This window comes from Pholcus phalangioides, unplaced genomic scaffold, assembly GCF_987345545.1.
Source record: "Pholcus phalangioides strain wild (caught in Gottingen) unplaced genomic scaffold, Ppha-v1.0 ptg000008l_1, whole genome shotgun sequence".
Classification (NCBI taxonomy): Eukaryota; Metazoa; Arthropoda; class Arachnida; order Araneae; family Pholcidae; genus Pholcus; species Pholcus phalangioides.
Window position 1 is genome coordinate 3,670,238 of NW_028301601.1, and position 26,271 is coordinate 3,696,508.

At 36.4% G+C, this 26,271-nt stretch overlaps 1 protein-coding gene across 2 annotated transcripts in view; it reads right to left on the reverse strand.

The window, feature by feature from the left end:
- Positions 1–311: 311 nt before the first annotated feature.
- The window catches only part of LOC149083506 (ATP-dependent RNA helicase vasa-like), an 88,790-nt gene continuing 62,830 nt past the window's right edge, over positions 312–26,271 (reverse strand). For both annotated transcript variants that reach the window (XM_089234024.1, XM_089234023.1), the window contains 6 exons: positions 23,071–23,358; positions 22,415–22,718; positions 16,383–16,482; positions 4,466–4,736; positions 3,966–4,073; positions 312–661 (listed from right to left, as the gene is read on the reverse strand). In XM_089234024.1, the coding sequence (XP_089090150.1) occupies positions 545–661; positions 3,966–4,073; positions 4,466–4,736; positions 16,383–16,482; positions 22,415–22,718; positions 23,071–23,358 (1,188 nt within the window). In that variant the 3' untranslated portion in view covers positions 312–544. The remainder of the gene's footprint in view (positions 662–3,965; positions 4,074–4,465; positions 4,737–16,382; positions 16,483–22,414; positions 22,719–23,070; positions 23,359–26,271) is intronic.

The window sequence follows — 26,271 nt, forward strand, 5'->3', positions numbered from 1 at the left end:
GGAGAATGTTTAACAAATCTGGAGAGCAGCAGTAAGGATGAAAAATCCGGAGTCTCCCGCCTGAATCCGGAGAGTTGGCAGGTCTGCTAACCACTTTGCTACAGACAAGCATACATCAGTTGCACTAAGATCAAAAATTTCTCTACAATACCATGCAAAAAGCCCATTTTCATGGAGTTTTAAAAACCATGTAATCAAGTATTGCTTATACGAGCAACATTTGTCATAACAAAAGCATTCCCAATAACAGAACGTTTGAAGAGATCCCAACACAATCATAACTACCACAAATGTCTAAAAATGCAATTCACTTAATTTAAAAAAATCCAATCTTTATTGTTCCAGCTCAAGAGCAATAAGAAATTTTTTTTATAACACTTTTCGCACGCAGATAAATGAAATTATTAACATCAACTTGTTAAAAGTCCGAAAAATAAGTTTGGGTTTTTTCCTTTACATTATAATACAAGACAAACGAGCGAATATATCGAAAAAGTGTCTCTTGATTATAAAAATTAAAAAAAAGAAAAATGATTCAAACAGTTCAATCCCAGTATTCATCAGATTGAATCGGTTGGCTGTAAGTATTTGAGTTGCTTGCTGCACCACTGCCATCGCCCCAATCTTCAGACGAAGGTTGGCTGCTCTGATTTCTTCGACCCTACGAAAAATAATATTTTGATATTTCAAATTAGAATTCACCGAAAAAATTTCTAGACTAAATCACTTATGAAATCTGAAAAATCAAGGATCACGTGATCAAGTGTTCTGGTAGGTCAAAATTACAACATTCATGGCGATCTGGTAACTATATAACAGGGTTTAACAAATAAAAAAAATCTAAGTGGTCAATAAACATTTTAGGAGCCAAGCAACTTCAATGTTACCTCAAAAAAATGTTATGCAATTTTATTTCAGTCGTCATGGCTACCCTAAGTAATGAGCGTTACCTAAAGTTTCATACTACCTAAGTTTGGATTTATCAAACTTTGCACCAGTCATCATATGTAAATTTTAAAGCAATGTCATAGCTACTTTATCCATAGTGTTGACCTGATTGTTACTGCAATGGATCCTATCTAATAAGTCAATAGTTATTCCTAGTTAGTTCCAGTTAGTTGCGCGAGTGATAAGAGGCTATGGTCAGGTCCTTGGGTTTGATCCCGAGGAAAAACATCCGTCTGACAGGAAAAGAACTTATCCAAGACAACCACAGATAGATAATGCCTCAATATGCTCTCGATAGAAGTCCCATCTAAGATAAGGACAAAAGCATAGTGGGGTCTCAATAATACAAGATAAATGGGACAGACACCGCCAGGAATTACTGAAAACTAATTATCCAAAAGCTTAAAAAAACAGATTTATTAACCAATAGAAAGCAGCTTTCAATGGGTCTTCTTGCTCCAACATATTTTGCCCTTAATTAAATGGCATAATCCTTCACACAACTGCCAAGACCATAGACCAGCCATCTTCAACCTGCTGCTTGCGAGCACTGTGGTGTTGCTCAAAGCTTGATCAATGCTTCAATCAAACACCAAGGATTACACTATCATAGATTTCAGGCATAAGTTTGTCAAAGTTGTTGTAAGAGTGCTCTTCATTTGATGATGGGCTATAGGCAGTGCTCGCGACTCTAGAAAATTTAAAGACTCGTGCCATAGACTCAGATTAAGGAAAGCTGATAGAGACCCAAAGGAGAAGAGCAGACCAATATTTTTTTTTCTAGTGCAAATTTTACTGCAGAGCATAGTTTCCTCAACTTTTTGTTCCATCGTCCCTTCTTCAGAAGATTTTTTTTTTTATTGCTCCCAACTCAAGTGTACCCATAAGATCCCATGTTATACCTGTAGCTTCTATCATGCCCCCCCCCCCCCGACTTTTCCATCTTCTACCAGGAAGCAATATTGCCCACTTTGGGAAACACTACTGTAGAGGGACCTGGGGATCCATCGCAGACCCAGATCAAGGGATCAAGAGCTTTTCCAACTGAAAATACTCGCACTTGTGAAAAGAAAATAAGACAAAATTATACAAAATTCTTGATTGTAGAAAAACAGGTTTTGAAAAGGAATTCCAAAAAATTCCAGTACTTTCAAATTATCTGGAACCTCAAAATTTCGGGACTCAAATTATAGAGACTACTGTGTATCATAACTTTCTCTAAAGAAAGATTTCCAACCCAAGTTGTTCAGTAGTAAATTGTTATATGGCTATATAACCAAAGTTGGTGAGCAATAATAGTTATTAGTAACCCAGTATGGCGTATTGCTGGAAGGTTTTCGAAAAAACAATGCATTCAAATTACTTAAACTAATGCCAAAATTTTTATTAACAAAACGCCATATAAAGCCAAAAGCCAAAAATTAACCAAACTTTAAATATGAAATTAGAGAATATTGTATATTTTATAAATTTACTGAATATAACTATGCATAATGAATCTGAAAATTTCTTTAAGTAAAAAAAAAAAAAAGTTATACCTGGTAACTTTATTATTCAATTAAAGTAAACAAATTGGGGTTCCCCACAACAGGCATATTCCTTGGCAAGATCAACTTCCTGCCTTTATCAAGGATTTCAATGATTTCTTTGAATGAGCATTAATGTTTTATGCAAACGCTTCGACTGCAAAGATGCAGACTTGACACTGTCACAAATAAAAGAGACCAAAGTTCCCTTCAGAGAATCAAATCTAAACAAAGATTGAACAGTATAGGATGTGAAGGGTGGGTAGTATATAATCCCTTGAGACCAGACACTAGCGGTTTTTTTTTGTCGAAGTTCATACAAGTGTTTTCTGTAAAAAAAGTGGTCTGTCGAGAGAACAAATGAACTGGAAAAAAGTGCTGGACTAATGCATGGCCAGATTATCAAATTTCTATTGTATTTACTCATATTAGACCACACATATGAAAAAAATCATTCAAAATAACTTGAAATATCAAAGTATAATTTAAATTGAGATACTCTGCCATGATCACTGCCCCAAAAACAGAATGTTTAGCACTGTTCTGCGACGAGCCCTCGGCTGACTGGAAATGTTCTGCAGTAAAAATCCCTATTCATGTAAGAGTTTTTTTGCACTCTTTCCTTAGAATTCTTCAAAATAGTTCTGCAGTAGCAGTAATTATTTTGAGACGTACATCGCAGATTTTGACACATTCTTGCTTTGGGGATCACTGTTTAAAAAGTTGGGAATAGGAGTCTTCATCATGTCCTGTGCAATCGCCAAACTGAGTTGCTTTTGCTCAATCATAAGCAGTTTTAGCATGAACTTTGTTGAGAGAGCACGCACACAATGCACTCTTTGTTGATATGTGTCGACTTTGAAGCAGTCGTACCTCCTTTATGTGTGTAGTACACATCGCTTCATCTCTGAAGGCCTATTGAATCTTGCAAATTATTCCCACTTGAGAATCACCAAGCTTAACAAAATTTAATGCAGTAGCATTGTTCAAGTATTTGTCATTGTAAAAAAAATCCAATGGCGCTCACACTTATCTGGTCTGCCAGCAACTGATATAGCTTCTGCTGTTACAGTATCTTTCTATTTTCATAATAGAAAGAAATTATCAAGAACCACTGTCCTTTCTTGTACCCCCCCCCCCCCCCCCCGCGAAATCTGATTTACTTTTCCCTACAACACTTGGATAATGTTTTGCCTATTTGTTAGAAAGATGAGGGTAGCCCTAAAAATGAACTTATATAGAGATTCAAGCAATTTCTTAAGTTTTTTTTAATGAAATTTTTAGCAAAAACATCTGAAAACGGCAAAAAGATATGTATTGTTTCACACCCCGCCAAAATATTTACAACCCCAGGAACGCACCTGGTTAAAAAAAGCTTCATGATTTAGGAATTCCAAATTAGAATTAGAGAAAAAAATCATGGCCAATTTGCTAGTTTTTTACTAATTGAAATTAAAAATTAACAAAACAAGTTCATGCAAATAACCATACCTGATTACGGAAATCTCTACCACCGAAGTTGCCACGAGAGTACTGCGGGGTGGTGCCAATGGCCTGGTTAGCTTCTTCATGAAGCCAGTCTGGTATCTCTTGATTAGCCTGAGGGAAAGAAAAGAAATACCTGTGACATTCATGTGACATTTTGCTGCCTGTCAGTCCAGTGGTTAGGGAACTAGCCTCTGACTGCAGCTCTGGGTTCGAATGCCAGCTTAGACATGGATGTTTACTAACACTAATGAGTTCTTTTAACATATCATGCTGATCCCTTGGGAACATGCGAGGGGATCACGTTATTCATTTTTCATTCATCATAAACACTAAAGTAGAATATTTGTCGTAGGGCTTTTCAATTGGCATCAACTAAATATAGTTCATTCTGAAATTCTTAAACATTTTGAACAAATTTTTCATAATCTATGGAGGAACTAATAATTTTATATGACAATGTTAAATCTCTGCACAAGCAATGAAAAAAATCAATATTTGCTCACATCTGCAAGGATTTTCTTCAATGACCTCACAAGTTCCCTGTCTACATCAGGATCATAGAAACTTGTTGCTTTTCCCAAATTACCGACACGTCCTGTACGGCCGATTCGATGAACGTATTCGTCAATCGATTTCGGAAGATCGTAGTTTACCACATGATGCACATCTTTGATATCAAGGCCTCTAGCAGCAACAGCTGTGGCGACTAAGACAGGCATCTTTCCATCACGGAAATCTCTTAGTGCTTCCTCCCTTTCTTTTTGCAGACGATCCCTGTGAAATAAATAAAAATTAGATCTTTTTAATATATACAAGACCACAACAGGCAAATCCAACAAGGTGGCTGAGAAATGATGCCCGTAGTGAATATGGATGTTATACTTTTAAAATACAGCAACTCAACTAAAAATGCAATTATAAAAACTAAAAACTATATATACATGATGAAATATTATACAATGCCCATGAGAGAAAACTATTTATAGTTGTCTTATTCTAAGTATGGATAGTTTCTCGATTTACCCCAACATGTTTATCGTATTTCTTTTAAAATGTGTCAATTGTGTTAGAATTTACTACCTCCGGGGGTAAGCTATTTCATTTATTAACAACCCTAAGAGGAAAAATATATATGAATTAATCACTATTTTCAAGAGTGAATCTTCTGAATGAGAACGTAAAAGAAATAAGGGAAATAAAAATATACACTCAACAATGAAGATCGGCATTTGTATATTATTTTATATGAGTCATTTGTCACAACCCAATGAGTTCTGATCATAGGTGCAGATCCAGGTTTTCGATGACACATCAAAAACCATACAATAAAAACATCAAATATCGCTTTTCAATAAAAAAAATTTCCATCAAAAAAGCATTGATTGCATGTAATGTTTAAAAAACTATGGAATAAATGGTTGTGATTTTAAAATAATTTTTTATACAGAATTATTTTGGACAAATGTATTTTTTCTTGTAAAATATACAATTTAAGCCCAAAATAAAAGCTGAAGGGAAAACTATGGAATGATTTAATATATTTAATTCAAAATGATTCACCTGCTTACATATGTGCATATACAGGATATCCATAATTAAAAGACCCTATTTTAAAATAACCTACAGGCAAAACCAATCAGAAAATTGTGAAATTTTATAGAGAACTTCATGAAGTGATGGGAATTTGTTTCAAGGGGAAAAATTAGTTGCACATGTCACCACCAGAGGGTGTTTTAAGAAATGACATTTAGGCATGAATGAACACCAGAACTTTGTCACTGGTCTTATCCCGTTGCAGAGATCTCTTCCAGCCCAGCTTCATGGCAGAGTCTGGAACAAAAAACATTTAGGCAACCGTTTACAATTTTAACAATTGTTACTGCAACGAAACATGTTCCACATGATGGCCACCATTTTCAGATACCATGTGAAATTACAAGATGGCGTGCGAAGTGTGTGAGGGAAATGCGTTCAGCACGTGGCATGAAATTCTGCCTTTAAGGTCAGTTAAAATTCTTGGATTGCCTTAATTTTTGGCTTTGGGAGCATTTGAAACATCTGGTAAGATGACTTAAAAGACGTTTCAAATGCCTCCCAAAGCCAAAAATCACATGGATTAAAGTCTGGGGAGACCATAGATTAGGGAAGTGCCGGCTGATGACACGTTCTTCGATAAAATGTATTTTAAGATCATTCTTAACACACATTTTTGAACATCATAATCATGTGGAAGCAACCACTACACAAGTGAAAGTTTGTACGGATAATATTAGAGGATATTCCACATGATCTTACGGATAGTTGAACGTGACCTATACAATGCCTGTGCTACACGCCTGACACTAGTGCTGCCATGAGAATTTGAAGCTCTGTCCTCTTCCACCTGAAACAAAACCTCTACTGTGTCTATAGAAACGAGTTCTCTTTCAGGACAAACAGACAATGCTCCTGTGGTTTCAAATTCTGTTATCATACTCCAAAGGTTTTTAGCATTCGTTGGACCTTTTTGAATCCTCTTCCAAAGTCTGATATTTCCGTAGAGCAGTTACTGCGGAATTGCTGATTTGGTAAAAAAATTTGACCAAGAAAGCACGATCTTGTAAATTTATCGTCATTATGAGCAGCAAACGCATTGAGAAACGAAATCTCAGCGAATGTTTCTAGGTTTCATAACAGCTGCTGCGTGACATAAATTTACATATTTACTACAAGTATTCAAGCGGCGGGAGACGTTGACAATTTCAACGTCCCCAATAGGGATGGAAATCTTATCTATTGTGAGTTTTGATATTGTCTGTTGAGGAGAATGTTTTTGAAGGAACTTGGTTTTACAATTTCTTGGAAAAGGGGTAAAAGAAAGAGCTAAAGCCTGGTTAGACGCTAAATATGTCATTTGGTTGTCATTGTGAGTATCAACGGCTGTGAATGCAATGGCTCCACATAAACTTCATACTTTAAAATCAAAAGTTGAAATTTTCAAAAAACTATTGGGTTTAGAAACGTCCTCTCCACTTGTCAATACAAGATTCATCGAAAGACTGGTTATTTGTGGGGATGAAGATTACCAGGAAGAAAATTCATCACTGCCCCCACGGGGACTCTTCTGCTTCCATAGCTTAGATGGTAGAGCACTCATCCGGCAAGCGAAAGACCGGGGTTCGAGTCCCTGTGGGGGCAGTGATGAATTTTCTTCCTTGTAATCTTCATCTCCACAAATAACCAGTCTTTCGATGAATCTTGTATTAACTATTGGGTTGTTCGGAAAGTAATTTCGTTTTTTCCAACAGAGGACTTAATTGTATTTTTTAAACAGCCAACTTCACACTTAAGCCACATAATCATTATATATTTTGACAGCTGATATAGCAAGGCTTACTTGTGAAAAAGTTCGATTGATTCTACGCAGTAGTTTTTGGTTGGTGCCCTTTCAAATATGGAAAGTGAAAAGCAACATTTTCGGCATATTTTACTTTTTTACTGTACAAAAGGTAAAAATGCTATTCTAGCAAGAAAAAAATTATTCGATGTGTATGGAGAAGATATATTGACAGAACGCCAGTGCCAAAACTGGTTTGCAAAATTTCGATCCAGCAATTTTGATGTTGAAGATGCACCAAGATCTGGAAAGAAGTCAAGTTCTGTTGAAGCTGATGAAGACAATAAAAGGCATTAATTGATGCAAACCGGCCGGCGAATAACTCGTGAGATCACTGAGAGATTAAATTTATTGAATTTGACCATTCATGATCATTTGAAACGCCTAGTTTTAATCTCAAAACTCGACATATGGGTTCCTCATGTTCTTACGGAAAGAAATTTGTGTAGTTGTGTTGACGTTTGTGATTTGCTTTTCAAACGTCAAGAAAACTATACATTTTTGAAGTGCATCATCACTGGGGATGAGAAATGGGTTGTCTACAACAATGTTAAACGCAAGAGATCATGGAATAGAAAAGAAAGTTAAGTTTTTTTTTAGCTTCTACCGGACAACACAACGACCAATTCTGAAGTGTACTGCCATCAGCTGGACAAATTAAATGATTCACTTAAACAGAAAAGGCCAGAATTGATCAATAGAAAAGGTATAGTGTTCCACCAAGATAATGTGAGACCTCATACAAGTTTGGTAACTCGCCAAAACCTTTTACAGCTTGGATGGGATATACTGCCACACCCACCATATTCTCCAGATCTGGCACCTTCCGATTATTATTTGTTCCTGTCCCTACAAATATTTTAGACAGTAAAACCTTTACTTCAAATGATGTCAAAAATCACCTGGATCAGTTTTTTGCCAGCAAACAAAAATTTTATGAACATGGAATCATACTACTGCCAGGAAGATGGCAAAAGGTATTGGACCAGAATAGACAATATATAATTCAATAAAATATTTATTCACTAAGAAAATAGTCTTTTATTTTCACTAAAAAAACTATATTACTTTCCGAACCCAATAGAATTGGGAAAAACTCAGTGAATTCTCTCGCCAAAGAATATGGAGTTGCACGGAATCCATTTCAACATTTGCTAAAAATGAGGGAAATTTTTTTTCAGCATTTGAATCTTCTTATGAACCTAGCAGAAAACACATAAGAAATCATAATTCAGCGATAGAGGAAACAACTCTTTTGTGGTTCAAATCCCTCGATCTCACTCAATCCCATTATCAGGACCAATAATTTAGAGAAAGCAAAAGATTTCGCAAAAGTCTCAATCAAGGAAATTAGAAATTATCCCAAGTATGAAAACTTTTTACAGAAAATTGTAGACAAAAAAATTTGTGAATGTTAGAATAGATGCAAAAATTTGTTTTAGATGCAGTTGAAATGATTGATTCTGCATGGAACGAGTGCCATGATTCAGAACTGTTTACGTCATGTTGGTTTTTGTTCCAAATCTTTGGGGGGGGGGGGGGGGAGAGAACGATTATTTCTCCAAAGATTTCTCTCAGAAGTGTAAAGAGAGCATAAATGGGTGATTGTATCGACGATAAATTTGTGAGTATTGACTCTGATCTTGTAACTTCAGGACTTTTAACAGACGATATTCTAAAATCAATTACCCAAAGCAAGTGCTTCATGTTTCGAAGAAATAGAATCAGAGAAAGTTCAGATGAAAAATTATCTGCACCACCTCTCCATGGTGCATTTGTAACGTGCAGATGATCCCCCGGCGTAAAAATCCGTAGTCACCGTCACGTGATCTGTTGTCATAAATGTTACTAGTCTGCAGCTGTGATCGTATGGCGACGATCAAGGCCGATCGTGATGTCCGCCTGCGATCGCATGCAAATGAGGTGACCTTGAAGCCGATTGGCTTGATCAGACACGTGCGGTCGGATGTTCTTCCTTTAAATACCGGCCGTACGTTGTAACAGCTCTGATTCTGCGTTCATCTAATCTTGTTCTATTCAACTGAAGCCCTCTAGTAGAACGGTTCACAGTCTTGCTACCGTATCCATTGGCCTTAAGCTGAATTGTTAAAATGCAATAATTTACATTGTTTGAATCCGTTTTCCGGCAGGTCCGGAATCAAAAATATTAAATAATCTTCACAGTCAAAGTTCTTCATTGCTGAGCAAGGTGGTCCGGCCCTCAACCGAGAGGCCCCCCGGAGCTGATCAAGGTGGTCCGGCCCTCAACCGAGAGGCCCCCCGGAGCTGAGCAAGGTGGTCCGGCCCTCAACCAAGAGGCCCCCCAGGAACTGATCAAGGTGTTCCGGCTCTCAACCGAGAAAACTTCTCTGATATTTACGGGGAAAGGCTAACAACATCGGATGTCCGATCACTATACAAGTTGACTGTTGATGATCATCAATTGGTGAGCCAGTATCTTTACTGTTAACGTCAAATAGAGGGCTCCACGTTATACTAATCTATTGTTAAAATTGACTAACCCTATAATTAATTTGAATAAATAATATTTCATGCGAAAGTTTATTTGCAATCATTTTCCACTTGTCGTTTGCCACTTTATTACTGGATATTTCGAACCGGGCAAGCAACTCCCATAAGGGACGTTGCACATTAAAAACTAGATGTGATGCGTCACTTCCTACAATGTCAGGAAAAAACCAAACGATCTCGGTATAAACTGAATATTGTAGAAAAATTTGTTTTCGGAAAGAAAAAAAAGCAAATGTACTTGATTTTTCATGAGGTAAACTGTTTTTAATACGTTTTGATTCTATTCTGAAACAACTCTGAATCAAATAAAATGCTAATTCCCATTAATTTGAATACAATTGTTAGAATGTATATAATTATGTACCCAAAAACAATCAGACAAAAATTTAGAGTGAAACCCCGCTAACTCTATCCGCTTAAGTCGACATGTTTGTCGATACTTTTGTGGTGTCGAGTCACAGAGAGTTTACTGTATATACACACACACACACACTTAACTACTACAGAATTTCCATAGGTTCTACGGATCTCTACCATAAAATACAGAACTACTGCGAATTGTGAAAAACTATGGAAATCTGGCTTGTTTTTAAAACTTGTTCAAGTATTTCGTTGAATTTCATTATCCCATCAAGTACAAAATGACACCATTCAAAGATCGCATCTCAAAAAAAAAGATACCAAGCCAAGAGTAAATGTGAAATGAATAACAAATCAAATATTGACAAAAATAAAAACAAGGTTTACATTAAGATAAAGAACTCGACGGCATGATAAGTTTTGATATATAGAAGATCAATTTCTTTCACAGATAGAGATAATAAGTTGCAAGACTTAAAATGTCTTTTAATTTGGCAATGCTTGGTTGCATACAGTGCTTAAGAAACTCCTGTAACTTATTCTTAGTGCAAAAGAAAGAATAATTAAGTTTGACTATGTTATGGTACATCTGCTAGCACTTATAATGCAATTATTTCCAACTGAAACTAAACTGAAGAACCAAAAAAACTGGCACAGGCATGCGTATGCAAATAAAGAGATATGGAACCAATCAGAGTACGGCGCTGCGGTCGGCAACGCCTATATAACACAAGTGTCTGGCATAGTTGTTAGATCGGTTACTGCTGCTACAAAATGGCAGGTTATCGAGATTTAGTGAGTTTGAACGTGGTGTTATAGTCAGAGCACAAGAGATGGGACATAGCATCTCCGAGGTAGCGATGAAATTTTCACGTATGACCATTTCACGAGTGTACCGTGAATATTGGGAATCCGGTAAAAAATTTAATCTACAACATCGCTGCGGCCGGAAAAAGATCATGCAAGAACGGGACCAACGACAACTGACAAGAATCATTAAATGTGGCAGACGTGCAACCCTTCCACAAATTGCTGCAGATTTCAATGCTGGGCCATCAACAAGTGTCAGCGTGTGAACCATTCAACGAAACATCATCGATATGGGCTTTCGGAGCCGAAGGCCCACTCGTGTACCCTTGATGACTGCACGACACAAAGCTTTACACCTCGCCTGGGCCCGACAACACCGACATTGGACTGTTGAGGACTGGAAACACGTTGCCTGGTCTGACGAGTCTCGGTTCCAATTGCTTTGAGCTGATGGACGTGTACGGGTATGGAGACAACCTCATGAATCCATGGACACTACATGTCAACAGAGGACTGTTCAAGCTGGTGAAGGCTCTGTGATGGTATGGGGCGTGTGCAGTTGGCGTGATATGGGACCCCTGATACGACTGACAGGTGACAGGTACGTAAGCATCCTGTTTGATCACCTGCACCTATTCATGTCCATTGTGCATTCCGACGGACTTGGACAATTTCAGCAGGACAATGCGACACCCCACACGTCCAGAATTGCTACAAAGTGGCTCCAGGAACACTCTTCTGACTTTAGACACTTCCGCTGGCCACCTAAATCCCCAGACATGAACATTATTGAACATATCTGGGATGCCTTGCAACGTGCTGTTCAGAAGAGATCTCCACCCCCTCTTACTCCTACGGATTTATGGACAGCCCTGCAGGATTCATGGTGTCAATTACCTGCAGCACTACTTCAGACATTAGTCGAGTCCATGCCACGTCGTGTTGCGGCACTTCTGCGGGCTCCCTACACAATATTAGGCAGGTGCACCAGTTTTTTTGGCGCTTCAGTGTATCTAAACATGCAAAACAATGCTTTGGGTATCAAGTGCTGCCAATTCCGCTATGATTGGAAATACTATTCAAAAATGAATTCATATAACCTAAGAAATTTTTTTAGGGGGGAATAAATTAGTTCAATGTATTGATAGATGCTGCACGAGTATTTTTACTGTAGAGTAAAATTTTGAACAGATCAGATAATTTAAAATATCAAAATATACATTTTGAATTAAAAATTACAGAGTATAAAATAACACTAATCTACATAAAATAAAGTTTTTTGTGATTCAACACACATATGGGAGGGGGGAGGGGGAGTTAAAGCAATCTATCTCAAAACGAGTTTTCTACTGTTTTAATACCTTATTTTCTGAGGTCAAACCCTAAAACCTGATCCCCTATCACAGATTTAAACAGCTCTATTTCATTTAGCAAATTGAACACAGGTAATAAACAGTTCTGATAAAATTAACTTTAAAATTGTATCTGCTCTAGAAAGTCTGACAAAACTTAAAAATTGCAAATTATAATTGTTTGAATTTTAATAAATTTGTTTTTCTTAAAATAAAATATTGATATACAAAAAAGTTTTCTGAAGATGTTATGCACCTACTATTATGTTTAAAGTAGGGGTCTTCAACGTTTTACGCTCAAACCACAAAAAAAATTTGTGGGGGGGGGGGGGGGAACCCTAGATACGATCACAAACTAAATATATTTCAAAATATTTAAAAAAATATTAATTTTTTTTTAATGATTTACAAACATTTCAAATTATAGTGTTAAAAATGCCTTTTTTGCTACATTAATACATTTCTGTTACTTAATGTGTTAAATTTAAATTTTTAAGTTGTTAAATCTAAATTTTTCTCAGATTTCTTATGCGTCCAATCAATCTCAGTTTGTCCCCCCCCCCCCCCCACCAAAGGTTGATCCTACGTACGCTCAGATACGGCAAATTAAAATGCGACACGTACTACATATTTTATGATTCCATTATGTAGAATTTTTGTTTTTAAAAAATTAAGTTGAATTAAGCTGGGGCAAGCACAATTATTTTAGATATTTTTATATTCTATGAAACAGAATGAAAATGGATGATTTTTGTTAATACATGTACATGTTGAATTACATACCAAATCAAAAAAAGTGTTTGGTTACTTACATTAGCAATGAAAGTGGATGTAATTTCTAAATTAACCCTCTGACTGCTCAATTTGTGGATCGAAATTGCTTCAAAAATTGTCTAATTTTTTTTCACTTAAAAAGTGAAGTTTGAGCCATAATACCACGTGCCTTCAAATGCCGCAATTTAGTGGACAACTAACGACATCTGTTGGCCAAAACATAAATGAAATGTCTAATACTGTATTATAATTTATTTCAGTGGTTAAACGGGAAAAAAACGGGATGCGCTCCCCAATAAAGGAAGAAAAACACATGCCCGCGGAAATCGCGGGATGAGCAGATTTTGCTACATTTGAGTTGCCCGTGGAAATCGCGGGATGAGCAGCCAGAGGGTTAATGGTTGCTCCCTTGAATAAGATGTAAAGTTGATTTCTTTTGTGGAGAAAACAAATGCTCCCTTCGGGGAACCCCATATGGCAAACTATGTTTGCGGGGCCGGAGGTTAGTGTCTCTTAATTTCTAAATTTATGTGAAACTTGCCATTGTTTTTGTTTGACTAAACCTTCAATGTTGGGTAAATTTTGTTGTTACTATTCGTAAAGTATCCTCCAAATGTCGATCAGTCAGAGACAAGTTCTAGTTTGATTTTGTATACTTCATTCCACTAAACAACTGTTCACATATACTGCCAAATATAGAAGACATGAACAATGCATGTTTGCATATTTCTGGATACTTTTCTTAGGACACATACTTAGAATAAAAATCAATTAATGAAGGAATTTCAAAAAACTTGCATTCAACTGCAGAGTCACATTACAAATCTACAAATTCTAATTGTATAGCTCTGGTGGAATATTTTCTATATCAACCGAGAATGGTGAGGAAAATACTTTCATATTACTTTCGTTCTCTCGGAAGTCGGAAAATCTGCTTCCGGATTCCATTCTCAGATTTGAAATGCATTGTACATAATCGTCCAGTTTCAAGTTGCAGGTCTATTTACCAACTTCAATAATTTAGGAAAATATATGCAGTTTTTGTTTTGCAATTGACGTTCCCAAAGGACTAATTTAGTTTCAAACGCTTTTGCGTTGTCAAAGATTACGGACACATAGGTCTTTTCCCAGTAAGCGGTAGTTTAGATCATTCAGATGACCAGTGATATCGACAAGAAATGTGAAACCTCTCACCTACATTTTATCTTGAAACTCTCCAATAAGTTTTCCTTTGCGTTTCATGAATTTATCAACTTCCTACTTCAAGGAAAACAGGCGCTGAAGCATTAATTTTTTGGTATCTGACAATGTGATTACCCCTGTCTCTTCTGACCGGTTATAGAGGGAGCACCATCTGTAGTTATGGCAGATATGTTCAAGTAAGTCCAACTCACATTTGGCCGATGTTTTTTCCAAACTTGAATATAAGTTGAGACTTTGTGTGGTATCCTTAAGTGCAAGGAATTAGCTAACTCCTCAACAATTTTGAAGTTTTTGTCAATACCACGAATGAAAATGGCTGCTCGTGTGGTATGTTACATCCGTCGATTCATCCATAGCTACTGAGTAAAACAAAAATTCCCCCACATTTGGATTAGAAGGTCTTTAATGCATCTGCTGACAGATCCTCTACGCGTCTTGCTACTGTCACACCAGACAAACAATGTTCGAAACAGCTTGAGCCTGTGATGGGCAAAGCACATCGACTGAAGACATTCTTTAACGAATTCTCCACCAACGAAGGGCTTCCCACGTCTCGCAATTTTTCTGCTATTATATCACAAACACAATTTTCAGACTGTTCATTTCTTCCAAAGAATAGTGACTGTTGACTGTTCAGCTGCGATTTCAGTTCATAGAATTTTTCACTTCGAAAATGTCCTTTCAATCCGTAATACTTCTCACTAGGCTTTGTATCATAATGTCTCTCAATATTATATTCTTTCATCATGCCTACGCTATCACTGCAAATGAAACAAACTGCTTTAGCATGTTTTCGATGAAAAAATAAAGGGATGACCACTTTTCCTGAAAAAATTTCACTTTTCCTTCAACTTTCTTTTTTTTGCTATCACGGTTCGCCATCATGCACTCGTTTAAAAACTGAAAGACTTCAAAGACCAAAAACACAAGTAAACTAACTGTACCAATATTGTACAAATCCTTCTTCCAACCACTCAAGATGCATACATCCATTTGCTCCTTTCCCAACCATACACCCAAAAAATACGATACCATGGAAATTCCGTTCATTTCTGCTTTCTTCCATTCAAGGTGGATAGGATGTACTCCTATCCACCATAAGTAAGTTATTTATAGTGAAGAAGTGTATGGTGTGGTTTCTTTTGCGTTAAAGGCTTTATTAAAAAGCTAGATACTGTACACTGATCAGTCTGTCCTTGTTATAAGTCTATATGAAGCTGGGTCACTTTTTTCTGCTCAAATCTGCATTTTACCCTATTTTTGAATGATATTGCGTCAATCAATCCAAATGTTTTGGCGGGCCACCAAAAAAGCAACGGCAGGCCACGGGTTGAAGACCCTTAGTTTAAAGCATGTCTAAAAACATTCATTCAGGATTTTGACAGTTTAATAATTGTTTTGACACTGGTCGAAAGAAGTGACTTATTGTTTTTTATGGTCACTTCTGTATCATATTTTGTAAGGATTAATTTCCCTATATTATTGGACTCCTGGGAAAGGGTAATTGCCTCCCCTTCCCCCGTGGATACATGTGACTGCACGAAAATAATACATAAAAATGGACTTGACAAATTCAGGTAACTATGCAGAATGTGTTGAAATCTGACATGTCTCATAACAATCCATGCTACTGCAGAACAATCTTGAAATATTTTAAAGAAAAGTGTAGAAAACACAATCATGATTTTCACTGCAGAACATTTCCATTCAGCAGAGGGCTCATTGAAGAACAATGCAAAACATTCTGCTTTGGGGATCAGGACTAAAAAATTAATATTGACACCTAAAATTTTCCTGTATGTAATTGCTAAATTGAAGTCTATGGATGAAAAGGTTTTTTTAATTTCATTACATTACGTCTTAACACTGAAATTTATGGAATTCCAAAAGAATGGAAAACATTTGGGACCATGTTACTTGAATAAAAATCCCACTTTGCTTCCAAAAGGTTAAGCTGGTGCCCAAATTTTGATTCACCAAGCTTCAACATAAAATACATTAAACTCTACATACCCATGGATACTAGTGGTCGGTATGTTTCTTTGTGACGTAAACGATGCAAGAAAATCTGCTGTTCTCTTCTGTTCGACAAACACCATTACTCTGTCTCTACCTGATAAGGTGATTAAAAACAGTTTTAAAATCAAAAAATTATGGAGAATTAATCAAACATCTAATTCATGTTTTTGCAAAAGAAAATTCCTATAATCATTGAAACGATTCAAACTTTGACAAGTGCAATGGTGACCAACTTTATTTGTGATTCTATCAAGCTCTCATTCGTTTCAACACAAAACATGTTTCAGATTCAAAGACCAGACATGGTTCGTACTCTTCCAACGAAAAAAAATTCAAGGACTATTCAAGCACTTTTCAAGGTAAAACTTAAAAATTCAAGGACTTTTTTTACAAGCGCATATTTTTCACATGAATAGGCACATATTTAATTTTGATTAAAACTTTCAGAGATTACATTTCTACCTACTTTATTTCACATCGTCCGTAATGAATAAAGGAGGCCACATACACATATATATCATATAAAACATATGACACATTAAATAACAGTTCATGCCTGTCAATTTCCTCATTGAAACGTAGTTTAGTCTCTAAATATTGCAATTAATTTTCTTTTAAAGACTAAAAAAAAAAACTCTTCTAAAGATAGAAAAAGATTAAATTATTTCTTTCATTAATTTTATTTCTTTCTTACTCAAGGAATAATTGCTTTTATCAATTCTGGATTTGTTTCTTTCGCTAATGCTGAAATTCTTTCATTAATGCTAATTCTTTTATTGATTCTAAAATTATTTCATTAATTCTGGAATTATTGCTTTATTAATTTTGGAATTCTCTTTTATCAATGCTGAAATTGTCTCATTAATTCTGGAATTCTCATTAATTCTGGAATTATCTCATTAATTTTGGAATCCTCTCATTAACGTTGGAATTCTCATTAAATCTGTAGTTTTTCTTTCATTAATTCTGGAATTCTCTCATTAATTTTGGAATCATATTGATACCGAAATTATTTCTTTCATTAATTGTTTTAAACTCCTTTAAACAACTATGGATGCCATTAGAAAATAACGGAGATGCGCCGACATTCAACGCATCACGTGATTTTCAAAAGAATGATGTAGACCACTGACGTCATACCAGCGGCGCTACTAGAGGACGCGGGGGGAGGGGGTAACTGCTCCAGGTGGCAATTTTTAGGTGAACATCGTTATAAAATTATCAAATTCCGAATTGGTGGGGACGGCAAGACAATACAAAAATCCTAGTTATGGCCCTGCATCATACTCCCTCCAGTAATATAATAAGCTCAATGGATTTCAGCACCGATTCACCCATTGAAGCACAGCTTGCATTTGGCGGCATTTTTGCCTGGCACACTCAGCAACCAATCTTGATAGAAGGGATTTTTCAGCCACAAGTAATTAAAAGTACACACACTTGCTACTCATCTTTTGATTTCTTTCTTTAAAGAATCTTGTACAAGCACTTCACATCACTCCTAAATAAATAATTTTGTTGACAGCATGGGCGGAGATACGGTGGGGGGGGGGGGGGGACAGCGTGAAAGGTGAAGTTGACTGATCTAATGTATATATGCATATATGAATTGACATCATCGAGCCCCCCCACCCCAGACTTCCAAGTCTATCTCTGCATATGGTTGACAGTAATCAGAGGAAGCTTCGCTCATTTACGGACTGAAAGGCTGAAATTATTTCGGCAAAAATTATGAAACTTTTCTAAGATATTTATTTCTCAAGTCCTCCAGAAAAAATACCTAGTACAAAAATTTAATGACTTCCAACGACTCGAAATACGTCTACATACGATCACAGGATACATGATACCATAAAGCCGGGTTTTCCTAGAAGTGGGTTGTTGCAATACCTTCTAGAGCAGAAGGACTTCTACTCTAGAAGGAGATATTGGTTGTTGGGGGCCAGAGCATGCCAACTGAGCTGAAGAACAAAAACAACGATCGGAAGTTCATTTTGAACTCTAGCTTTTTTTCTATAAAAGTTGCAAGGAAAAAAAACAAGATCATTTACGATCATAAAAAAAAAAATAAAAATAAAACGGCCGACAAATAACCCGCAATCTCAGGGAGAAAAAAAACAATCCCGACATACACGCGGAAAAAAACCAGCCTACAGTATGAAGCCGAGCTCCTGTGAGGGTGGGAGCACGCCTCCCGCGATTTACATATTGCGTCGGGCCCAGCGGTTCCACGTGCACAGAGAATAAAAAGGGGAAAAACATTCCAACATAAGTTTTTGGTGCAGCATGAACCGAGCTGGATCATTTCGCGTCGACAGAAACGTGTTACATAATCACACTACGCGTTTGTGTATTCCTACCGTTGCGCATCAGCTCACAGCCCTGGCATCAGCTACTCTGTCATCTGCATGCTCCGGTTTGAAGGGAAGCATCGAGCTCGATGAAGGGAAGCGAAAGAAAACAAAAATGAAGAGAAGATCGGTAAAACGAGTGGCACACAACGCATTTGACTCCTCCAGAAACAGTCGGCCAATCACGCCCGACGTAAAACACTGCTGTGAGGCTTGTTGCACTCTCTAGGAAAACAGTTGAGCTTGTTTTCTCATTATGGTAAGTGGACGGCATGTCACGCTGGGCGATTCACTTTGCACGCAGCACAGAAAACCTGCTCCTACGAAAACTCGGCTTAAGAATAATGGGGGGGGGAACGTGCTTTAAATCCAATTATCCAGGGTTATTGGCTGCTAAGGCTTTTCCCCTGTGCTTTGCACTTTTTTATGGATGTCACCTACGGAGTAAAAAAAAAAGTGGCGAAAACTATTTCGGAAAACAGATTTTTCAAGGACTCTCACAGAATTCTCAAAAAAAAAAATTTTCAAGGACTATGGATTTTCAAGGACTTTCAAGGCCTTGAAAATGAACTTTTTTTTTTCAAGGTTTTCAAGGACCGTACGAACCATGCCAGAAGCTCAATATAATATAAAGTATAATATAGCTCAATATACAAGTTTGCAAATTGCATGAGTTTTGTAACAGACAGACACAATATTTATACTGACATAACAAAAAGGTGTGCAGACTCTTTTCAAACAAACAAGGAGTCACTTTCAGATGGCAGATCTTTACGAGATACCATCTGGTAAAAAACGACAGCTTTCAAATATGGATACAACCATCTAAGATGTGGAATTTTAATATCCTGCATATTTTCTTGATATTATCCTAACACTTTCATGCATTTGGTCTATGATATACAACATACATATACAACCAAAAAAGAAACAATAGGGCCTTGTTCAAGCCATATATATAGATAGATTAAAGAGCATTATATACATTCATGAATTCAAAGGCTTGTGGCAAGAATGTGAATAGCTCTATTTTTCTTCCATTGTGTCAAAAAAATAAAAATCAGCCCTCTTCTCGAGGGCCCCCTCCCAATGGTGCTATATAATCAAATCTATTGAGAAACAGGAACTAACAGCTAAAAATACTTTTGTCTTAGAAACACTATTCTTTTTTCAAGCAGACGTAACTGAAAAATACTGAAATACAGCTAAATCATTTTTTGCTGTAAACCCTTTAAATACTGGGAAGCTCAAGTATCCCAAGGCACCCTTTCCCCTAAGAGTTATAGCCTAATGTTTGGTGCATGAGCCGGAACTGACATATAGAGGGCTCTCACTAAAAAATATTAGAAAAAGTAGGATTAAAAGTACAAGTGGGTAGCCCACTTAAACAATCATAGCATAATTTTAAAAAATTCATAAACACCATTTCAGTATCCTTTAAGATTGACTCAAGCCAAAGCAAAATGACAACTTGATATCAAAAGTGATTTTTGACCAAAACAGTGCGTGCACAAGCAACTACAGATAATTCTTTACTGTCTTTTCCTCACAATATATATTATATACTCTTTTTTTCGAGTCTTCTACAGTCCAGTCTATCAACTCTCTTTGACAATGCACAGCAAATTATAAAACATGCAAGCTTTTTAAGAATGACGCTCTTTCAAAAATACATGATCAATTCAAAGGCAAATAAAAATGTGTAAATTACAATTAATTGACCAATTAGTCTGATTGGTTAAAAAAATCCGAACTTCTTTTAGTTTGAAATTAGATTTTTTAATCAGATGACTGGGATTTTCGGAATCATATATGGACACTATTTTTACACCCAAATGTAGGAAACCTTGGCAGAACTGGTTATTTCGATGAATTCTACAAAAAAAAAAACCGGAACATACACAAAGGTTTTCTGTAAGTTACACTAGCAACGCCGAGGTTGACGTCACAGCACGATTCAAATGACGTCATCGAAAGCGAAAGTTGAAGGAAATTTCAGAGAACCCTGATTGGTGCGAAAGCGCCAAATTTTCTCCAAAAATCAACGTTATGGTGCAGTATGCAGCAGGAAATTGCTAATGGTGCAATTGGCACAGCAATCCCATCCCTGGGTATACATATATATTTCTGTATCACGATATAGCACTTTCACACAAACATAACTGAGTAACTTATTATAAATAATGAAAATTTAGGAAAGTTTTGCAACTGTGATAAAATTTTAATAATTTATAACTATTATCCCTTTTTTTCTTTATCCCCTCATGTGAATGTTGATTAAGTGGCAATTTGTAGCCTTTTTGCAGGTCCAGGATAGATTAATTGGATAATTTGAATTTTGGATGAATTAAACTTTTCTCCACTGACTTTGAATTAACCAAGTTTGATCGCATATCATTAAATTCGACTGTCAGTATCAAAATAAAAATCTTTCACTTACCACAGTTATAATGCTTATTTAAATGATGACTTGCATAATTGAAAAATTCAGTATATTTAAAATTACTAACAATTTCATTTTCAATTAAAAAATTTACAATTTTGATGAATTTCAAGAAAATTAATATTCAGCCACACATTCAGTATTCTGCTATTTGGCCAAATCACTATTCGTTCCATCCCTACTTGGTACTCCATTTTCTGTCCACATTGATGCTATATACATTAAAATATACATTAAAAAAGATTAAGTTGATAAAATGTGAATGTACCAAAAGTTTTGGATCAAGCATTATGAGCAATTTATATAAATTACGAGACAATAGATTTCATTCGATTCTCCACCCGAATAAGAACAGGCTTACAATCCCTTTAACAAAAAAGTCCAAGGGGAGGAACTATTACGTCTGAATGTTATATTAAACTAAAATGAAACATTCAATATGAAAACTATGCAGGGTGTTTCAAAAAGAATCATCCAATTTAAAAAAATCTCAACTGTTCAGCTTTTAATCTGTTTTAATCGAATGATGTATAGATAAAAAGAGGAAAATAGAGTTTCACGCAGTTGCCAACAGGTAGATCTAACGCTCTTCCTTCGGTCACCACTTCTGTGTTTGTCAAGATAGTGACCGCACAACAGAAATCGTTTCGTACTCCAAGCTTCACGAAGTGCGAGTCCTAAGTGCTGAGTTCGTGACAACTGTTCGTGGTTTTCAGACAATATCTTGTTGAATTTCCTACCACGCAGAGCATTTAGGTGATGGTATAAAACAATTCAGAGATACGGGTTGTATGTGTAAAAGGAAATCTGGCCATCTCCACATGTCAGACAAAAATGTGTACCACATCCAATAGTTTCACATGTGGACTACCGAAATCTACTGCCGTCCGCAGTGGATACAAACATGCTTACAAAAGTTTAGGACGAATTTGACTACCATAGACATATGCCATGCATCCCAAGGTGGACATATTAAGCACCTTTAATTTGGTTTGTAAAAACACTATTTTAGCCATGTAATATAAAATTAATCTTATGTTCAATATTTTTCGTAATAAACACATTTCAAATCGGGCGACTCTTTCTTGAAATACCCTGTATTTCAGTGATATTGCTAGGATTTAAAACTTGATGAAAATGATAAAATGTTTGGAATTCATTGAAAAAAAAAAGAAGACAAAAATTTGAAATGCAATATCTCAACACTTAAATTAAAAACTTGCGAAACATACCACTATTTTCTAATATCTCCATAAGCTTATCACGCTTTTCATATTGCCCTACTTTGAAAAACATCTGCTTTACATCAGAGTTAGCACCTCCAACAGTACCGACAGACAGAAAAATATAGTTATCCAGAAATTCACTGGCTATTTTCTGGATTTCGTCCGCAAAAGTAGCACTGAACATAAGTGTCTGCCTCTGTCCTTTAGGGGGCATTTTTTCCACCATTTTCCGGATGGATGGCATGAAGCCCATATCTAACATTCTATCAGCTTCATCCAGAATAAAGTATTGCACTTTTGACAACGACACCTGAAACAAAACAAAAAATTAAAACCAAATAAAAATCAAGATCATTTAAAATCGGCCAAGAAAAGTCAAGTCCAATAACAGTTTCTGCACTAATGATGTGCATCAAGTAAAGAACTACAATTTTCATACGTTTAAGGAGAGCCAGATAATATATTTCACTATACAACCTAAAACTATGCAACCCATAAAAAAAATACTGTATCAAAATTAATTTGGTCATATTTAGACTTACACCCTCCATTTAAATAACAACACAAAAAACATGGAAAATAGAAAACGTGCTGTAACGATAACCAGTGAAACAAATATTGCCTTTCATACCATGAAGTGAACAAATAAAACCACAACTCACAATATTTTTCTCCACAAAATCCAAGAGTCTTCCTGGAGTGGCAACTAATATGTGGATGCCCTTCTGTAATCTGGAGCTCTGGTATGAGGATGAAGTTCCGCCATACACCACATCCGCTTTAACAACGCTGTCGTAGGAAAATTTGATGGCCTCTGTCATAATCTGAGTTGCCAGTTCTCTGGTAGGGGAAATTATCAAGGCAAGTGGTTCTTGCTCCCTTTTGTTGGAGTTATTAGGTAAATTAGAATCCTTCAACATGTTGTGGATTATCGGAAGCAAAAATGCAGCCTAAAATAAAAAAAGACTAAGTCAACACTTTCCAAAGATAAAATGGTGTAGCATCAGTTTAATGCATTTAATATACAATAAACTGCACACTGTAATCAAACCCAGACAGACAATGTTATATGCCAAATACTGGTTATGAAAAACAAATAGTTATTTATGATAACTGTTGTGAAACTAAAACTACGAACTAAAAAACTGGTCAACGCCGTCCATCTGCTGATGTTTACCTTTTGACTTGTCGAGCCTCGATGTTTTGCCGCTCTGGGAATGACTATTTAAATTCATTTTACACAATAAACTATGTTATTGTTTGACAATATGCCTAATCAATATACTGCAGCCTAAGGCTCCACTGCTTCGTAAAAATACAATAAATTACACAATCAAGGGAAAAATTGTTAACGAATTATTGAGAGGTAATTTAAATAAATTCTCTGTTCAGTAAGGTTGAACTTTGTAATACTTAACTTGCATTATGTCTTCCAGATAATTTTGTTCTTATACAAGAAAATAAACAAGACTCCAATCATAATTGATTTCTAACTCACACAGAAGTTGATTACTTAAATTTCTAACAATTTGATATTCTCAAATCGATTATCTCATTGGTCAGTTCCATGACTAATGAAATTGTTAACATCTCTCCACTGATCGGAAGGCTTTTATGAAACTTGTCCAACCTTTAGGAAATGCTACAAGTTATTGTCATTGATCATTTTCGTTGCACCAGTCATTTTCTGCACACAAGGGCTGATTAGGGAAAGATCAGGACCTACAATTTATTGCCGATTCCAAGCGACCAGTTACTGTCAACCTGACATTGACAGATGGCCGTGGTCTGTCAGTCACTCACTGGAAATAACAGTCATGTCCTGTGTGTACATTAGTAATGGGTGGGAAGTGAGAAAGTCCATTTCCACGCAGCAAAATACAAGATTCAAAGCAGATATTTATAAATTGAACAGCAAAATTAACTTTTAAGGATATTTATGTTAAACCCCCCCCCCCCTCAAAATAAAATAATTGCAGTCTTTTCAGGGTTCATACAAAATTTTCAAAATGAAAAGTAAGGAATTTTTAAGGAGTTTCAAGCAGTTTTTAAGGAGTCATGGCAAACTTCATAACTTACAAGCTTTACAGCAGAAAAAGGGGTGGGGCACATATGCAAATTTATTTTGAATTTCAAACATATTTTCCCTCTTCTCAAAAATATGGATGTAGAAGTGGTTCAAAAATTACAAGTTTTGATTTGTTACCCTGCATCATAAGAATTCATAAAATAATCAATCCACATACATGCTTTCTGTCGTCTCCAAAGTGACGACAAGTACCTTCAAGTATTAGTCAAAAATATAACTCATAACAGCATCACATAAATTCTAAAAATCCTAAAAGTGATACTCATTCCCCCCTCCAATTATTCAAAATAAAAACCACAGCCGACAAAGAGTTTTCTTACAAAATTATTTATATTTGCAGCAACTCTTCAGGGTTCATAAAAAATTTTCAAAATGAAAAGTAAGGAGTTTTCAGGTGTCATGGGGCCACGCCCCCTCCGACAAAAAAATTGCACCACTAGACAATAAAAGAAGCCCACATGTGAATCGATTTTCATTTAAATGTCTTTTTTTCTTTAATTTCTATTTCAATGTTTCCATGATTTCAACTTACAGAATACAGGGTATGATGGGAAAGAATTTCAGCTGAAAAGGAAGAGATATGCAGTGACTGTATGCGCGAGTAACAAGCAACAAGAGAACACAAATTCGAACAGTAACAGAGCATGATGATCAAGATTAGGTATTGAGAAGTGTAGTAAGAAAGAAGAGAGAGAGTTGCGGTAGTATATAGTATTAAATTGATTTAAAGAAATCGGAAGTGATGTACTGAGTTTGCAATAAATTTTGTTTTTATCTTGCTTGAGCTGTGGACACTTCTGCCAGAGAGAGATACAAATACAACGCCACAACAGGCAAAAGCCCAACGAGGTGGCTGAGAAAAAGATACCCATAAAAATCTCTCCCCCCCCCCCCCCCGGAAATCACTCAAAAAATCTGGGAATGTGCCGCGGGCCGCTCAATTCAAGTAAGAATTTGCCACAAGACACTTAATTCATCTGTAAGTGTACCGGCGCCACTTGAGGCAGGCCATGTGTTGAGCACATGTATGCTTTAAAATAAGGGGCTGTTCAAGTATTACGTCAGCAAATTTTCGGCAATTTTTGACTCGCCCCCCTCTTGTCAGAAAAAGTCTCACCCTCCCCCTGTCAGCGCTCTGCCTTCTTCTAACGCTCATTGGTGAAATCTGAATTGGGAGCTTTCCCCCAGATGATCAAAAATTTATTTTTTTAATCCACAAAATTTTAATTTCGAAACAAAATATCTTTAAATGTTATTATAATCAATTTTTGTTAATTTCAATGCTATTTGAAGGCTAAGAACCCAAAATTACTTAAGAAACTAAATTCATTGCGACCCTACCTCTCTAAGCCCTTGGTAACCCTTGACCCGCAGTAAACATTCGGCCTGTGCGGACCAAATGTGGCCCTGGCGTTATGTGACCTGTCCCTAAATCTATTTTTGTAACAATGAACCAAGTGACACATTTACAGATCGCTTAAGTGACTCGTGGCATAATTCCAGACCATTTAAGCGATCTGTGGCACATTAAGCGATCCCTTGAGTGACATGTGACAACGTTTTAGAGCATTGGTCCTGCCACCAGTGCGGTTCTACATCACTCAAGTTATCCGTGGCACATTCCCAGATTACTTAAGTGATCTGCTGCATAATCACGGATCACTTATATGATGCGCGGCACAGCTCCAGAGCATTTGGATCCGCTAAGTATTTGAAGATCACTAGAGTGGCTCGGTAGGGGACTCGATAAGTAGAATGTTAGTTCAGGTGCCCA